Source organism: Cebus imitator, unplaced genomic scaffold, assembly GCF_001604975.1.
Source record: "Cebus imitator isolate Cc_AM_T3 unplaced genomic scaffold, Cebus_imitator-1.0 Scaffold23, whole genome shotgun sequence".
NCBI lineage: Eukaryota > Metazoa > Chordata > Mammalia > Primates > Cebidae > Cebus > Cebus imitator.
The window spans coordinates 5415475-5432753 of NW_016107338.1; the positions used below are offsets into that span (position 1 = coordinate 5415475).

A 17279-nucleotide genomic window follows, 5' to 3' on the forward strand; every position below is an offset into this window, starting at 1 on the left:
ATATTGTACGATTCCATTTGTATTTAATATTCAGAATAGGCAAATATGTATAGCCAGAAAGTAGATTTGTGATTACTTAGGGCTAGGCTGAGAGGGAGTTGGAGAGTGACTGCCAGTAGATATAGACTTTTTGGGGTTATAAATATGCTCTAAATTCGATTGTGGTGATGGTTGCACAATAAGAAGAATGTACTAAAACCATTGAGTTGTATATTTTAGATGGATGGTTTGTGTAGTATATAAATTATATCTCAATAAAGCTGTAATAAAAACAAAACAGGTGGTCGGCTTATTGACCTGGGGCCATAGCTTGCTGACCCATAATAGATTCTTCATTTTTCCTGCTAAGCCACTTATTTATCTGTTCTCATTGCTATCTAAAATCTGTCCTATTACTCAATTTTTCATTCAAACTTTAAGTACTTGTCTCACACTTTCCCTCTGTGTTCCACTATCACTTTTCATCTTTATGGACATTCTAGCTTTAGTGTTTGTTGACCACCTCCATTTTACTAATCTTTAGTTTTCTCTCTACTTCAGCTATTTCCCGTGGCCATAGTCAATATGATGTCTTACCATCATCGAAACTGTCCCATTGCCAGGACTTTATTTCCTATTTTGAGATTACTTTCTCAATTATAATTATTGAAAATGCCATACATATAAGTTTTTCTGGTTTTTGAGGAGGTTATTATATATGTTTTTAAATTAGAAAGTAGTACCAAATTATTATTGCTACCTGCAATAAGTTGTTGGAAAGTTTCCATGTAATAGTATTTCACATTTTTTATCCATTTATTCCTCTTCTCAGCTGTCTTCACCTATCTTACACCCTGTCACTGTCATGTTCCTGTGATTGTGACTACTGTTTTAGATATGTGGAAGACATTTAAAATTGCTGTGCCGGTGTGATTTGGCAGTAACAAGCCACTTGAATTTAAGTGTTCTAAGATGAGAAGAAAATGGCTGCAATAACTTCTTGCTCCTCTTGTATAATACAGAAAGGCTGTGGCTTCATGATATGTTGGTAAGAATGTTATGGGATTTATATTAGCTTGAGTTCAAATTTGGTCTCTACCACTACCAGCTGCATGACCTTGTGCAAGCTGCTTAAGCTTTTTGATGCCTCTGTTTACCCAGGGGATTGTTTGGAGGATAAATGAGATAATGTATGTAAAGTCTCTGAGTGCTCAGCATGTAAATGTTACTTCAGAGTTTTTGTATTGAGAATGTTAACTTCCCTTTTTTCCATTCATATTTATAGTCACATAGTTAACTTTTAAGGATTACTTTCTACATCCATTAGTTTCTACCTAAAAAAATCTTTGAAACTTGAGAAAGCAACTTAGTTTGAAAGAAGTCATTGAAATTTAAATTAGTTTATCTGAGGTATCTGAAGGATTTTAGAACTTAAAAGAATAGTGGAAAAGAAATTACATGGTTAGAAGAAAAACAGAAGAAAAAAGTTATCAGATTTTTTTTGTTTATAGACTTAAAAAAAATCTCTGTTTTAATAAAGCTTTTGCCATATATTTATTGCTATTTGGAAAATATACCATTGGGAGTAAGGTGCTAATCTTGAATATTTGGATTTATTAATTGATTGCTTACAGTGCACTAAGCAGTTTGTAAAATATTCTTACCTTTTTGGACATAATAGTCTTGAGAATTTACCTAAATGTTGGGAGTCTCATTCCTAGAAAAATTGAGGGTTGGCATGCAGAGGAAAATTGACATGCAAGTGGACTATATCTAAAGCTTATGAACCAGTTGTTCTGAAGTCAATATGTTTTCCCAAAGAAATAAAAGGGATTTACTTAATAAGTACTTATAAAAGCATATTTAATGATAATTCAAAATATTTATTGTTTTCTCTGTATCATGATCTGAAGGGTAAACAGAACACCCAAGTGCTTTGCTATCATGGAACTTGCAACGTAGTGGTGAGATAATGAGAAACTGGTGCCATGTGTGGAAACTATCTCTTTGCATTTAATTTAGGTCTTACTTTGCTATAAGAGAAAGACTCAGAATAACGTGGTCTGCTTTTGTGTGTTCAGTAAACAAGAAGGTACTTGTAATTTTATATTATAGTAGAACAGCAGTTCATTTTGAAAACCTCACTTCTTAAGGTCATTTAAAGATAGTTTGCAGGGCTAAAGTTGGTAATTTTTCTAGCAACCTACATAGCTTGAAATTGTTATAGAAAAAAATTAAACTTACACCTTGCTTTTAGTATGATTTATAGTAAGTCTGAACCTACCAAAAAATTGGGAAATAATTTTTGTTTGTCCCTTTTGCTACTCTTAACCCTTTCCTACTTAAGCATATTTCTGTTTGATTTCCAGAATATTGCTAGAGTATGAATTCTTGTAGTAAAATATGTATATGTATATTCATAAAAGAATATACATCCTTATATTCTTTTATGGTATAAGAAAGCATTATAGAATAATATAGACTATGACAGAGCCATAGTTGAATACTAAAACTTTCAGAATAGAGGCCAGGCGCGGTTCATGCCTATAATCCCAGCACTTTGGAAGGCCAGGATGGGTGGGTCACCTGAGGTCAGAAGTTCAAGACCAGCCTGGCCAACATGGTGAAACCTTGTCTCTACTAAAAATACAAAAATTATCCAGGTGTAGCGGTACCTGCCTGTAATTCTACTTGGGAGACTGAGGCAGGAGAATCACTTGAGCCTGGGAGACAGAGGTTGTAGTAAGCCAAGATCCTGCCACTGCACTGCAGCCTGGGTGACAGAGTGAGACTCTGTCTCAAAAAACAACAACAAATTTTTGGAATAGAACCATATTTAACTGGTTCTCTTCCTTTATTTAATTAATTGCTTTGTCTTTAGTGAATTTCTCTTTTTTAATTCTTTAAATGTGATATTCTACTTGTTTTGATGTATTGTCCATTTTTTATTAACTTTTCCTTGGATGAGAAAGGTTACCATCTCTCTATATGCTGATAATTTCCAAAGTTGTGTCTCTAGCCATGATCTTTCCCCTGAATGCAGATTCTCTGAGTACTTATGTCTACCTGGATATCTGTAGACCCCTACAATTTCAAAATTGTATGTTTGGGGGAGGGGGCTAAAATTCTGCAATTTTTATACTTTGATTATACCTAGCATATTGCACATGAGCATTTTCTACTTTCCTTCTTATTAATAGTTTCATAGAAGGGTACAAATAGCAGGCTGTTGTCCTCTTTGCATGTATAAAAAATACTTCAGAATATCCATAAAACAATATAAACAGATACAGATTTATATATTAAAAGTTCTATTTAGACAGCTCAGTAAAAGTAATTGTGTTAGAGATTAATTGTAGTGTAAAATAAGAAGTAAATAAATTAGACTACATTACAATTAAGGACTTCTCTTTGTCAAAAGATACTATTAACCATTATCCACTAAAAGGATATAGAGGTCCTTGGAGAATAGGTGATTTCTGGACTGGGGCAGGGAAAGTACAGTGTGTGCTTGGAACATCTTGTGCCAGAAGTTGCTTCTCTGCAAGTGCTCGGAGAATGATGTGGATATGTCAAAAGGACACAGGGACCAGCCTGAATGGGAGGGACTACCACTGGCACTATGTGGAATAATTTTAGGCATCAAATTAGATAATACTGATAAATGATTATAACCCATTGACAGAAAATCCATGAATCTACACTAAAATATGTAAATATACACATTCAGAAATGGAGAAGAAAGAAAAACCACTTTATAGGAGGAAGTCAAGTCATAAATGTTGAAAGAATGTTGGAATTAGAAAGTTAAAATATGGCAGTTACTTGATACTTGAGTTACTTATTGTTCTATAACTATTCCAAAGTGTAATAGCTTAAAATGACACACATTTGTTATTTCACAGTACATAATGGGCTTAGCTGAGTCCTCTGCTTCATGGTGTCACAAAGCTGACATCAAGGATTTGGCACTGGGTCTGCAGTCTCATCCACAGGTTTGACTGGGGGATGGATCTACTTTTACACTGACTGGTGGTTAACAGCATTCATTTCCTCATGGACTGTTGGCTGGAGGCTGCCCTCAGTTTCTTGCTTAATAAACTTCATCAAAGTGTGCAAACTGAGAAACCAATAGAAACTATTAACAAAATAGAAAGCACAGTTTTCCATAACCTAATCACAGAAGTGTCATCCCCTTTGTTATTGTCTTACTGTGTTGGTTGAAAGCAGGTTACACAGGGAGAGAGGATTACACAAGGCCATGAACATCAGAAGGTAGTGTTCATCTTAGAGGCTGCCTGTCACTGCAGACATCATTAATATAATTGACTCAGGCAAAAATCATCAATGGATGTTAAAATCATGGGTAGAGTTGAGGAGTAACTTGCATATTTACGTAGTCTGAAAATATCTTCTCACAAGATAATAAATTCAAAAGGGGAAATATAACTTTATAGTACAGAAACTTAGCAGACACAACTAAGTGATCAAAGGTAGCATTACCAGTAATGAGAAGAATCAGCATTATCTGCCCTTTGATAGTTGGGGAGAACACATTACCACTCCTCTGGTCTTCTACAAAGAAGTGTATAATCTGTATCTGTATCTAAATACGAGAGAGCATCAGGCAGACCTGCTGAGGGGCAGTTTGTAAGGTAATTGACTGATACTCTTTAAGTGTCAGCCATGAAAGAAATATAGAATGAAAGCCTTGTCATAATTTAAAGAGGGACATGGCAATTGTTTTTGTTTTTGCTGTAAAGAATACTACGGGACTATTTTCGGGGGTGGGAGAAGACAGTCTCAGCTCTGTCACCCAAGCTAAAGTGCAGTGGTGTGATCTCGGCTCACTGCAACCTCTGCCTCATGAGTTCAAGCAGTGCTCATGCCTCAGCCACCCGAATAGCTGGGATTACAGGTGTGTGCCACCATAGCTGGCTAATTTTTGTATTGTCAATACAAAATTTAACGGGGTTTGCCATGTTGGCCAGGATGGTCTTGAACACCTGGCCTTAAGCAATCCTCCTTCCTTAGACTCCTAAAGTGCTGAAATTACAGTCATGAGCCACTAGGCCTGGCAAGGATATCTTTATGATATGTATTATAGGATAATATAGAATATTATTATAGAAATATAATAGAGGCCAAGTGTGATGGCTTCACGCCTGTAATCCCAGCATTTTGGCAGGCTGAGGCGGGGGGATCATCCAAGGTCAGGTGTTTGAGACCAGCCTGGTCAGCATGGTGAATCCCTGTCTCTACTAAAAATACAAAAATTAGCTGGATATGGTGGTTCATGTCTGTAATCCCAGCTACTCAAGAGGCTGAGACAGGAGAGTTGCTTGAACCTGGGAGGTAGAGGTTGCAGCGAGCCAAGGTCGCACTGCTGTACTGCAGCCTGGGTGACAGAGCAAGACTCTGTCTCAAAACAAAACAACAAAAAAAGAGAACTATAATAGAATATTAGGACAAATAGAGTAGATGCATAGTCTACTGGTTCTGTTGCTATATGTATTTTCTTTTTCTTTAATAAATTTCTCTTTCAGTTCTTGACACGTTGATATTCCCTAATGGCAAAATATAAATAAGATTTTTTTTATTGTTATTGTTGCCCACGCTGGAGTGCAGTAGTGCGATTTCGGATCACTGCAACCTCTGCCTCCCAGGTTCAAGCCTCAGCTTCCTGAGTGGCTGGGATTACACGCCCGGCTAATTTTTCTATTTTTTTTTTTTTGTGTGTGTGTGTTTAGTAGATATGGGGTTTCGCCATGTTGTCCAGGCTGGCCTTGAACTCCTGACCTCAGGTAATCTGCCTGCCTCAGCCTCCCAAAGTGCTGAGATACAGGTGTGAGCCACTACGCCTGGCCAAATAAGATCTTAAGATTAGATTGGCAGTTTTCAGAGTGGTTCATGGATACTTGGGGATCCCCAATACACTTTCTAGGGAGCACACAAGGGGAAAACTGTTTTTGTAGTAATACTAAAACATTTTTTGTTTTTACTGTGTTTTTATTTGTATTGATGGTTCAAAAGCAATCATTAGTAAAACTTGCTGGTACCTGAGCATGAATCAAAACAGAAACACCATACTTTACTAGAAGTTGTATTCTTCATTGCTGTGTACTTGTGCTTTTAAAAAACACCAGTTTTGCTGAAGAATATCACTGATAAAGCAGTATTTTATTAAATCTCAACCATTAATTACACATATTTTAAATATTCTCTATGATGAAATGATAAAACTATAAAGCACTATTTGCACATATGAAATTGTAATAGTAGTTTTGAGGAAAAACAAGCACTTGTGTGATTTGTAAGCTGAACTAGCTGCTTTTTTTCATGGAAAACCAAAACTACTAGAGAGAACAACTAATACAATCTATTATTCACACTTGAGTATTTGGCACACATTTTCTCGAAAATGAACAAGCCTCAGAGAAAACCACTGACATACATGAAACAAGAAAAAAATAGGAAACCTTAGCAAAGAAATAGAAGACATATAGAAAGATCAAATCGTAATTTTAGAACTGAAAAATATAATAACCAATACAGTAGCCCAGTGAGTAGGCTTAACAGCAAATAGAGGAGACCGAGGAAAGATCAGTGAACTAGCAAGTAGAAGTAGTTACCCAATCTGAACAACAGAAAACAGACTGGAAAAAAAAATCAAAGTCAAACTTATAAAAAGAAGGTAAGTCTTTAAATCAGCACGAGAGAAATGACACTTCATGTAGATGGGAAAAACAGTTCAAATGACATTCTCATGTCAGTGTAAATGCAGAAATCCTCAAAACATTAACAAATAGAGTTAAATAATACTTCAAAAAATTATACACCATAATCAGTTATGGTTATTATATGAGTGTAAGGCTGGTTCACTATTTGAAACTTATATTAAACAGGCTAAAGAATAAAACCCAAGACAAAACAAAAACTTGGAAAAATATAGAGGGAAATGTTCTCAGTTGGATAAAGAACATCTGCGAAAGTCTATAGCTGACATTATACTTAATGGCAAAAGACTGAGAATTTTCTCTGTAAGATCTGTAACTAAGCAAGGATTTCTGCCCTTTTCAATAGTGCTGAAAGTTCTAGCCAGTCCAGTAAGGCAGGAAAATAATATAAAGGCATACAAATTGGAAAGAAGAAAAATGTATCCTATTTGCAGACGTTATGACTATCTACATAGAAAAATTTTAAGAAATCTATACAAAAATAACATAGTACTAATTAATAAATAACTTCAACAAAGTTGTGCACAGTAAAAGATAAACACAAAAATTATGGTTAACATTAGGTAGTAGAAGGAAAAACAGGAGTGGGGGTAATTTAGGTGTCATTTAGTAAGAGATACATTGTAACTGTCAAAGTGAGTAATAGAATCTTTAAAATAGTTAACATATATTGTGTGCTTTCAGACATTTGCTGGATGTATTCAAGCAAGTTATAGATTGTAATTATGGCAGCATTTATCAGACTAGAAATTTTTAGTGTTTTTTTTTTCTCCTAAAATCATTAAAGAAGTTTGGATCTGCCATTGGTATCATTGGTTTTTATTTCCTGTTTCTGTTATTTGATCTTTTCACTCCCTGTCGGCGACATTCATGCATCTATGGTTTCACACCTTTTGCTTTATATTTCTTAAGAATAAGGGAATCTGCTCTAGAACAGTTACTAAGATGATCAGTGACTTTACCCTAGAAAAAATTAATTTCATTATAATAATTACATTAATTGGGCAGTGGTCTGTCTTTCGGCAGGTAGAGTCATTTGGATTGATTCCTAAGATAGCTTATTTTTCAGGTTCATGTTATTCAACATTTAAAAAATATTCTATTGCGATTGTTAGTTTGGGGATCAAATCAGTAGGAATCAGGAAATTATTATCTAAAGAAATTTTCTGGCAAAGAAATAAAAAAACTTGGATCTCTTTGTTTAGAGTTACTTTGATCTTAAAGTGACAAAGTTTGAGAGAATAAAAATACATTTTACAGATATATTCTGTAAAGCTTTGAATATTTCAAAGGATATGCAGGCAGAATATTTAGACATTTATCTTTATCTAGTAGACTTTAAGACATGACAACATTTCCTTGTTTGGTTGTAGACTCTTTGTGAACTATAAATATTACTTCAGTATTAGAGTACTGGTTGCTTATTTAAAATGTATGCAGATCCAAGTGTTTAATACTCATTATGAAAAGTGAGCATCAAAACAAAAGAGAAAATCTAAAGTGCTTTAATAACTGGACTTTTAAAAATTCAAGTTTTCTAATGCCCTTACTAAACCTTGTACTTTAACACATTGATGCTTAAATGGGACATAACCTGTTCCAGAAAACATGCACCTAATCAAATTCTTCCCTTTAAAGTAAATTTAGGACAATGTTAAATCTGGCAAAGGATATCAAAAGGTAATAAGACAGTTGGTACCTTCATGGAGTTTAAAATCAGGGAAGGAGACTAAGGAATGAATTATAAAGGTCAAGATTACTGTAATTGTAAATAGTTTTTGGTTTCTCATGACTCTGTAAGATTAATCTGGAAAATGTTATTTGCTATGAACATGTTACCTTGAAATGTGTATGTGTCTTATAAAGATAAATCCATACAGTTTTTGAATTTTGAATAATGGCAGGTGTGAAACGATTATTTTAAAGAAAGTGAGATGGTTTCTTAATTGGCGACTTAAATTATGTATTAAGCAGTTGCGTTATACTTGGGACTAAGGCCCTTAATATGTTGAGTTTTAAAAATTAGCTTTATTGAGGAGGTACAACTTACCTATAATAAAAACTAACTAGTTTTAAGTGTACAGTTAATGTGCCTTGATAAATGTGTATAGTTGTATAGTCACCATAGTCAAGATGTAGAATAGGTCTGTCATCCTAAAATGTTACCTGGTACCCTTTTACATTCACTTCCTCCTCTCCCCCTCTAGCCCACAACCCCTGAACTTTCATTTACTATATAGTCTGTTTTTTGTAGCATTTATAAATGAAACCATACAGCACATAGCTTTTTGTGCTTTCTTTCACTTAGCATATTGCTTTTGAGATTCATTTATGTTGTTGGGTGTATTAGTCTTTTACTATTCAGAAATGAATTGTCTGGATATGACAGTTAATCTGTTCACCAGTTGAAGATGTTTAGGTTGTTTCCAGATTGTTCTATTAAGAATACAGCTGCTGTGGACATGTGAGTACACATTTTTGTGTGGACATGTTTTCATTTCTGGTTACACTTTAAGAGTCTAACACACTCTTTTCTGAAATGGCGGTAGAATTTTGAGTTCCCATTAGCAATATATAAAATTTGCATTTGCTCTACATCTTCACCAGTACTTGGTATGTCAATATTTTTACTTTTAGCCACATACACTATGTGTCTGGATGTTAGTTTTCTGTTGCTGTGTAACAAATTCCCAAAAACATAGTGGTTTAAAACAGCACTCATTATTTCATAGTTCCATAGATCAGAAGCTCACCACTGCATGACTGAGTTCCCTTCAGAGTATCACAAGGCTGAAATCAAGGTGCCATCAAGACCGAGTTCTCCTCTGGAGGTTCTGGGGAAGTCTGCTTTTGAAGCTGTTCAGGTTATTGGCAGAATTCAGCTCTTCACTCTTACAGATTGAGCTCCATTTCCTTGTTCCTGTTCACTAGAAGTCACTCTCATCCCCTCCAGGCTGCCTGCATTAAATGCCGTGTGGCCCCTCCACTTCCCTTTCGTTGAAATCCTCTCCTGCTTTGGCTCTCACTTTCACCTTCTTAGACCACACAGGGAAAATTGCTTTTAAAGGGCTCTTACAGGTCAGGGCCACCTGGTTAAATCTTATCCAGAGGTTGTTGATTTGGGACCTTATACATGTGGAAAATCCTTTTACGTAGTAACTAGATTAGTGTTTAATTTAGTAATTGGGAGAAAATGTGTTTATGCAAGGGGTTCAGAATTTCAAAAGGCTATCTAAAATTCTGTCCACCACATAATCATTTAATTTACAACTTCAGTAACATTTCATACGTCCATTTTTAAATTGTAGCCATATTTATTATGCTAGTTAGATGTATAGTAATATCTCACTGTGGTTTTAACTTGCATTTCTCTAATGTCCAATGATGTTAAACATCTTTTCATGTGCCTGTTTGATGTTAATCATATCTTTTGTTGTGAAACATCTGTTCAAGTCTTAATGTCTTTTTTTATTGCATATTGCTATTTAGTTGTTGTAACATCATTTGTTACAAAGTTTTTTTTTTTGCCATTTAATTACCTGGAAACCTTTCTTGAAAATTGTGTGTGTGTGTGTGTATTTACTTTCTTCTGTTTCATTGATCTTTGTTTTTACACCACTACCACTCTTTTGATGACTAGCTTTGTAAGATTTTTTTTTTTTTTTTGAGACGGAGTCTCGCTCTGGCACCCAGGCTGGAGTGCAGTGGTACAATCTTGGCTCACTGCAACCTCTACCTTCCAAGTTCAAGCAATTCTGCCTCAGTCTCCCTAGTATCTGGGATTACAGGCGCCTACTATCATGCCTCACTATTTTTGTATTCGTAGTAGAGATGGGTTTCACCATGTGGGCCAGGCTGGTCTTGAACTCCTAATTTCAAGTGATCCTTCTGCCTTTGTCCCCGAAGTGTTAGGATTACAGGTGTGAGCCACCGTGCCTGGCTGTAGTTTTGTTTTTTTGTAATATTGTCTGATTTTGGCATCATAGTAATGCTGGCTTCATAAAATGAGTTCAGGACAGTACCTTTCCTTTCTGCTTTCTGAAAGAATTTGTGTAGGATTGGTATGTTTTTGCACTTCATCTTTCTCATGACTCTTTTTAGCATTATGATATGTATAAATCTCAAAATGTTTGCATTGAAATCTGTCATCTTGCTGTTTACTTTCTAATTTTTCTCATTTGCTTTTTGTTTCTTTGTAACTGCCTGCCTTTCTGTATTGAGTATTCTTTCTGGTTGTATTAGTCAGGGTTCTCCAGAGAAACAACCAGTAGAAGATACCTACGTCTGGAGAGATTTACTATATGGTATTGCCTCACATGATTATGGAGGCTAAGAAGGCTCTTCCTGCTGTCTGTAAGCTAGAGACCCAGGAAAGCTGGTGCTGTAGATTGAAGGCATGAGAGCTAAAGAACCGATGGTATAAATTCTACTCTGAGTCTGAAGGCCTGAGAACCAGGAGCATTGAGGAAGGAAAAGTTTGACTTTGCAGCTCAGACAGTCGGGCAGAAAACTAATTCAGTCTTCCGCCTTTTTGTTCTATTCAGGTACTTGACAGATAGGATGTTATCCAATGAGTGCTTTACTTAGTTCACCAGTTCAGATGCTAATCTTTTCTACAGGCACCCTAGCAGATTTTCACTCAGAAATAATGTTTAGCTGGAGACCTGAGTATCCTTTGGCCCAGTTAGGTTAACACAAAATTAACCATCACAATGATACCATTTTATTATGTCCCCTTTTAAAAGTTGTTTTAGAGTTTGCAATATACATCTTTAATATACCATGCTCTACCTTCAAATAATGATACAGTATTTGACTACAGCATCCCTCCATTTTTTCCTCTACCCTTCTGTGTTGTTGTCATATGTTTACTTTATATACCCTGCAATACATTATTTTTGTTTTTAAATAGTCATGTTTTAAAGACATTTAAAAATGAGAAAAATGTCTTTTATATTTACCATTTCTGATATTCTTCATTTCTTGGTCTAGATCCAGATTTCCATCTAGTATCATTTTTCTTCTGCCTGAAGTATTTTCTTTTGATATTTTTTTTTGGTATGTTGGAGCCTAATCTTTTATTTTCCCAGTTTTTGGTTATCTGGAAAAAGCATCTGTCATAATATTTGAAAGATACTTTGCTGGATATAAAAACCAATAGTTTTTTTTTTTTTTTTTTTTAACACTTTAAACAGATTCCATTGTTTCCTGTCCTTGGTGTTTCTAAGAAGAAATATGCTGTAGTCGTTTTGTCATATGTATGTAGTTTATCTGTTTCCCTCTCTAATAATATTGTGTCACAGCAATTTGATTATTATATGTGTTTTTTCATGATTTTCTACTTGGAATTCATTGAACTTGGATTTGGAGATTTAAAGTTTTCATCAAATTTGGAAGATTTTGGGCCATTATTTCTTTTTTTATTTTCCTTTTTGTTTTTTAGATGAAGTCTCGCTCTGGTGCCCAGGCTGGAGTGCAGTGGCGTGATCTCTGCTCACTGCAACCTCTGCCTCCCGGGTTCACGCGATTCTCCTGCCTCAGCCTTCCGAATAGCTGGGATTACAGGCGCGCACCACCACAACTGGCTAATTTTCCTGAGTAGCTGAGAGTATAGGTACTTGCCAGCATGCCTGGCTAATGTTTTTGTTTTTGTTTTTGAGGTGGAGTCTCGCTGTGCTGCTCAGGTAGAGTGCAGTGGCATGATCTCTGCTCACTGCAACCTCTACCTCTCAGGTTCAAGCGATTCTACTGCCTCAGCCTCTTAAGTAGCTGGGATTACATGCACCCGTTACTATGCCCAGCTAATTTTTGTAATTTTAGTAGAGATGGGTTTCACCATGTTGACCAGGCTGGTCTTGAACCCCTGACCTCAAGTGATCTGCCCACCTCAGCCTCACAAAGTGATGGGATTACAGGCATGAGTCACCATGCCAAGCCTTTTTTTTTGAATTTTTTGTAGAGATGGTGCTTTGTCGTGTTGTGCAGGCTGGCATTTAGTACATTTATAATGTGGTGCAAACACCACCTCTGTCATTTGAAAGTACTTTCATCACCCTGAAAGGAAACCCCATAGCCAGAAATTGTTCACCATTCCTCCGCCCCCCCAGCAACTAGCACCCACCAATCTCTGCATTTTGTTTCTGTGTATTTTTTTTTTATCAGAGTATTTTTTATAAATGGAATTATAAAATATGTGGCCTTTTGTGTCTGGCTTCTTTTACTTACCATAGTGTTTTTAAGGTTCATCCATTTTGTAGCATCCTATTATGTTTTATATTGGATGTCATACATTGTGAATTTTATGCTGTTTTGCTAGATTTTTTTTTTATTCCTTTAGAGTGTAAGAATTTGTCATATACTTAAGTTACTGAGACCCAAGTTTGATCTTTCGGAAACTTGCTTTCTATCTTTCTTAAGGTAAGTCCAGGACAGCCTTTAATTGATGGCCAGTATAGCCGTTCTGAGGACTGGACCCAGTTCTCTGTGCATTTAAAAGTTTCTCCACTCTGGCCCATGAGATCATGAACTATTCCCAGCTCTGTGCAAACTCCCAAAAGTTATTCAACCTGATACTGGCTCTTTTCCTGGACTTGGGAAGTTTCCTCTCAAACTTATGCAGAGACTGGAGGAGACTTTTATGCAGAAGATCTCCAAAGGTCTCACATGCATCCCCCTTTTCTAAAGTATTCTTCCTCACACGTTTAACCTCCTTGGCCACCTGAATTTCATGTATCTCTGACTTTTCAATTCAGTAACATCACAGGACTGTGTTTCTGTTTCCGCCTCCTGTGCTGCAACCTGGATACTTTCTTCAGATAGCAAGCTGGGACATAGATCCTAAGGGCCTACCTCTTTGGTTTTTTTATGTGGGCGATCACAGACAATGTCTGAAAAATGTTGTTTGATACAATTTTTCTGATTTACTGGTTTTTCATACTTGTAAAGTGGTTTGTATAGCATTTCTCCTTCATGGGCAGATGTTACTGAATTTTTAAAGCAGCATAGTATAAGGAAAGTCTATCTTGAATTTTAGGCAAATGGATATATTTATGGACCTCATCATCAAGTGATCTTGTCAGTAACTTGGTCATGTGGCAGGATGTTTGAATTCTTCAAGCTTTCTTACATAAACCTAAAACATGTTAGCTTTAGAACTTTTTTGATATTTAGATATAATTTTATGGTTTTGTTTAGTTGAGTGGTTCTCTAAGCAGTAAATGTCAATACCTTATTAGGAGTGCCTGTCACAGTATCTATCATTATTTTAGCATTTCCCAACCCTAGACTAGAGCTATCAGCTAGAAATTGACGGTAGAACTATTTACCTTCAGAAATGCAATTTTTTTACAGTTAATTCTGATATAATAATTTACAAACTGATATGTATTTTTTGTTTAAATGTTGTTATGCATTAGGTTCAGGGATCAATAAACTATAGCCCAAAGGCCAAATGTAAATGAAACAATTACTGATAAATGTAATACTCCCAGGTGGTAGCTTAAGAAGCTGACCATGAAGGGGTAGGGAGAGGGATCTAAAGGGAAATCTCCAAAACTCCTGTTTTTACTAATGACTAAGCATGAGGAAGACTGAACATGGAACAAAATTATTTTGGCTGTATTGACAAAATTATATTGCCATGTTTGGCTTTGGTTTCTTTTTTTAAATGGAAGGTAATCTATGAAGACATTCTTGCTGTAAAAGTTCAAGCAATACAGAATTGGAATAAAAAGCAGGAATTATAGGGTAGAGATGATGGTGCTGCTTGGGAAAATGACTACAGAGATAGGAGTTCTCTTAATTAAAGGACTTTACTTAGTTTTCTAAAGAGCGTTGGTTTTTTATCCTGAAGGCAGTGGAGAGCTATTGAATTTTAAAAGGGATGTGTTGTGGTCAGTTTGGGACAGATTGTGGTTGCAATAATGTTTTGGATATATGGATTCCAAGGTTAGGAGTGAGATGAGATATTCCTTGTTAATAGAAAAGTCCTTAGGGGCCTGGCCTGGTTGGTTCTTGGGTCTTGTGGATGTTGTTTAGTTGGGAGTGATACAGATAAATAGGAGAGATAGATGGTATCATTTATAAAGAATTGATAACACTGTAAAGGTCAGTGGGCTGGAGAAACAAGGACCTAGTTTTAAAATCCTGCTTGAAACCACCACATAACCACTTTTTACCTTCACTTATATAAAGCAGTAATGGTACTCATTAAAAAAAAAAAAAAAAATCTCATAGTGGCAGTGCAAAATTTGGTAAATAAGATGCCAGTATGCTCTTGAGAGTCTTGCAAGAAACATACTAAACTTTAGGTAGCGTGGAATAAGAAAAAAAAAAAAGCATTAAGAAAAATTAAGCAAGAGTGTGAAAGGCACTGAAGATAAGAATCATGGTAAGGATATTAAGATCAATTAAATAATCTGCAAAATAAGCAGAAATCTGTCTCTATTCATTAATAATATCAAGCTTTATTAATGTTTGCTTTCTTTTATCCTCACTTTAACATACATTTTATACTTAAGGTGACCTAATATTAAATTAACCAGATCTGGAAAAATGCAGTTACCTGCTATAACTTGCAAGAAAAAGACTAGTTATTGGCAACATGTCAGTTAATTGAATGTGATTAGACTTTAAGTTTACGTAGGATTAAAGGTACTTTGAGTTTAAAAGCCAGATAGTCATACTAAAAAAATTTTTTAGGTTGTTTTCAGTAGCTTCCTAAGATATATATTTAAATATTCCAATGTTAATTGTACCCTTATATTAATAGCAATTGTATGCTTATTGCTATTTAATTGCTAGGCAGGGTCAAGATTAGATAATAGAGTATAGGACGCTTGGTATTCAGTTTACCACTAAACTTTAAAAACTAAATATAATTACTTACTTTTAATTCTGTAGACCTTTTTAAAGATCTTAATGATTCTACCTCTGTGAGTCTGTTATACTACTTGGGATTTTTACTGTTTTAGATTTAGAAGTACCTTTGCCGGCTGTGGTGGCTCATGCCTGTAATCCCAGCACTTTGGGAGGCTGAAGTGGGCCGATCACCTGAGGGCAGAAGTTCGAGACCAGCCTGGCCAACATGGTGAAACTCTGTCTCTACTAAAAATATAAAAATTAGCTGAGTGTGGTGTTGCACACCTGTAATCCCAGCTACTCTGCTGAGACAGGAAAATTGCTTAAACCCGGGAGACAGAGGTTGCAGTGAGCCGAGATCGTGCCCTTGAACTCCAGCCTGGGCAACAGAGCAAGACACCCTCCCCTCCCCCCCGCCCCCAAAAAATAAAAAAGAAGTACTTTTGGTTCCACTGCTAATCAAATGGTGTGATCTTGCACCAGATATTTGACCTCCCTGCACCTAGTTCCCAGAGTTGTTAAATGTAGGCATTGACCCAGGTCTGTAGTTTTCCTAGAACAGATTTTTTTCTTAAATATATTTCACATAAAACCCTAGTATAGAAAATGGATAGTTGGTTTTACTTCTTTTAATATATAAATTAGGAGTTCAGATAAATTATGTTAAATTAGGGTCTATTCCTGAAATAAAACTTTGTATTAAAAGAAAAAATTGAAATGGTTTTCAAGCGGCTGGCTGTCAAGTTATACTCACCTTTCCATTAATATTTTTCTTATGTAGTTGCTCATCATATAGGAAATTATGTTTCCTATATGTTTCCTATATAGGTAATATGTTAAAATTTGACGTATAACTCTGGGCATGGTGTCTCACGCCTATAATCCCTTTTGGGAGGCCGAGACGGGTGGATCACCTGAGGTCAGGAGTTTAAGACCAGCCTAGCCAACATGGTGAAACCCTGTCTCTACTAAATATACAAAAATTAGCTTGGTGTGGTGGTGGGCGCCTGTAATCCTAGCTGCTCAGGAGGGTAAGGCTGAGAATTGCTTCAACCCAGGAGGCAGAGGTTTTAGTGAGCTGAGATCGGGCCACTGCACTCCAGCCTGGGTGACAGGCTGAGACTTTGTCTCAAAGGATAATAATAATAAAAAATAAAATTTTATATATATTTAGGATTTTGAAAATATTTAAAATATATGGCTGTCAGATGATTGCATAAATCCTAAGTGACAGAACCATAAATCAGAAAAGTTGGATTTAAGAACTCTTTCTACAGTATTATTTGTTTTCTTACCTATTTCTAAAAAAATATAAATGTAATTTATAGATGTCTTATTATTAGTTTATGGCTTATTTCCCTATGTTCTTTTGACTTAAAAATATTTAGTTTTAATTTTTTAAATAAATTTGTGCCTATTTTATGACTAATTATTTCTTTTTTTCCCCCTTCCCCAGGGAAATGAGGCAAGTTATCCTTTGGAAATGTGCTCACACTGTAAGTCAAATATTCTTGTTATTAAGAGCTAGTTTTATTCGCACATCTCTTCTGTGTGTGCATGCGTGCGTGTGTGTGTGTGTGTGTGTGTGTATGTGTATCATATACCTCTGTGATGTATGTTTACTCTGTAGCAATGTTAGCTTTTAACTATTTAAAATGGATAGTGAATTCGACATACAGTCTTCTTATGTTACCAGAATAGGAG

General features: G+C 35.6%; 1 protein-coding gene across 1 annotated transcript in view; it reads left to right on the forward strand.

The window, feature by feature from the left end:
• PPP3R1 (protein phosphatase 3 regulatory subunit B, alpha) overlaps nucleotides 1-17279 on the forward strand; it is a 73429-nt gene that overhangs the window by 16947 nt on the left and 39203 nt on the right. Inside the window, exon 2 of the mRNA XM_017522110.2 lies at nucleotides 17032-17071. Coding sequence (XP_017377599.1) covers nucleotides 17032-17071 — 40 coding nt within the window. The remainder of the gene's footprint in view (nucleotides 1-17031; nucleotides 17072-17279) is intronic.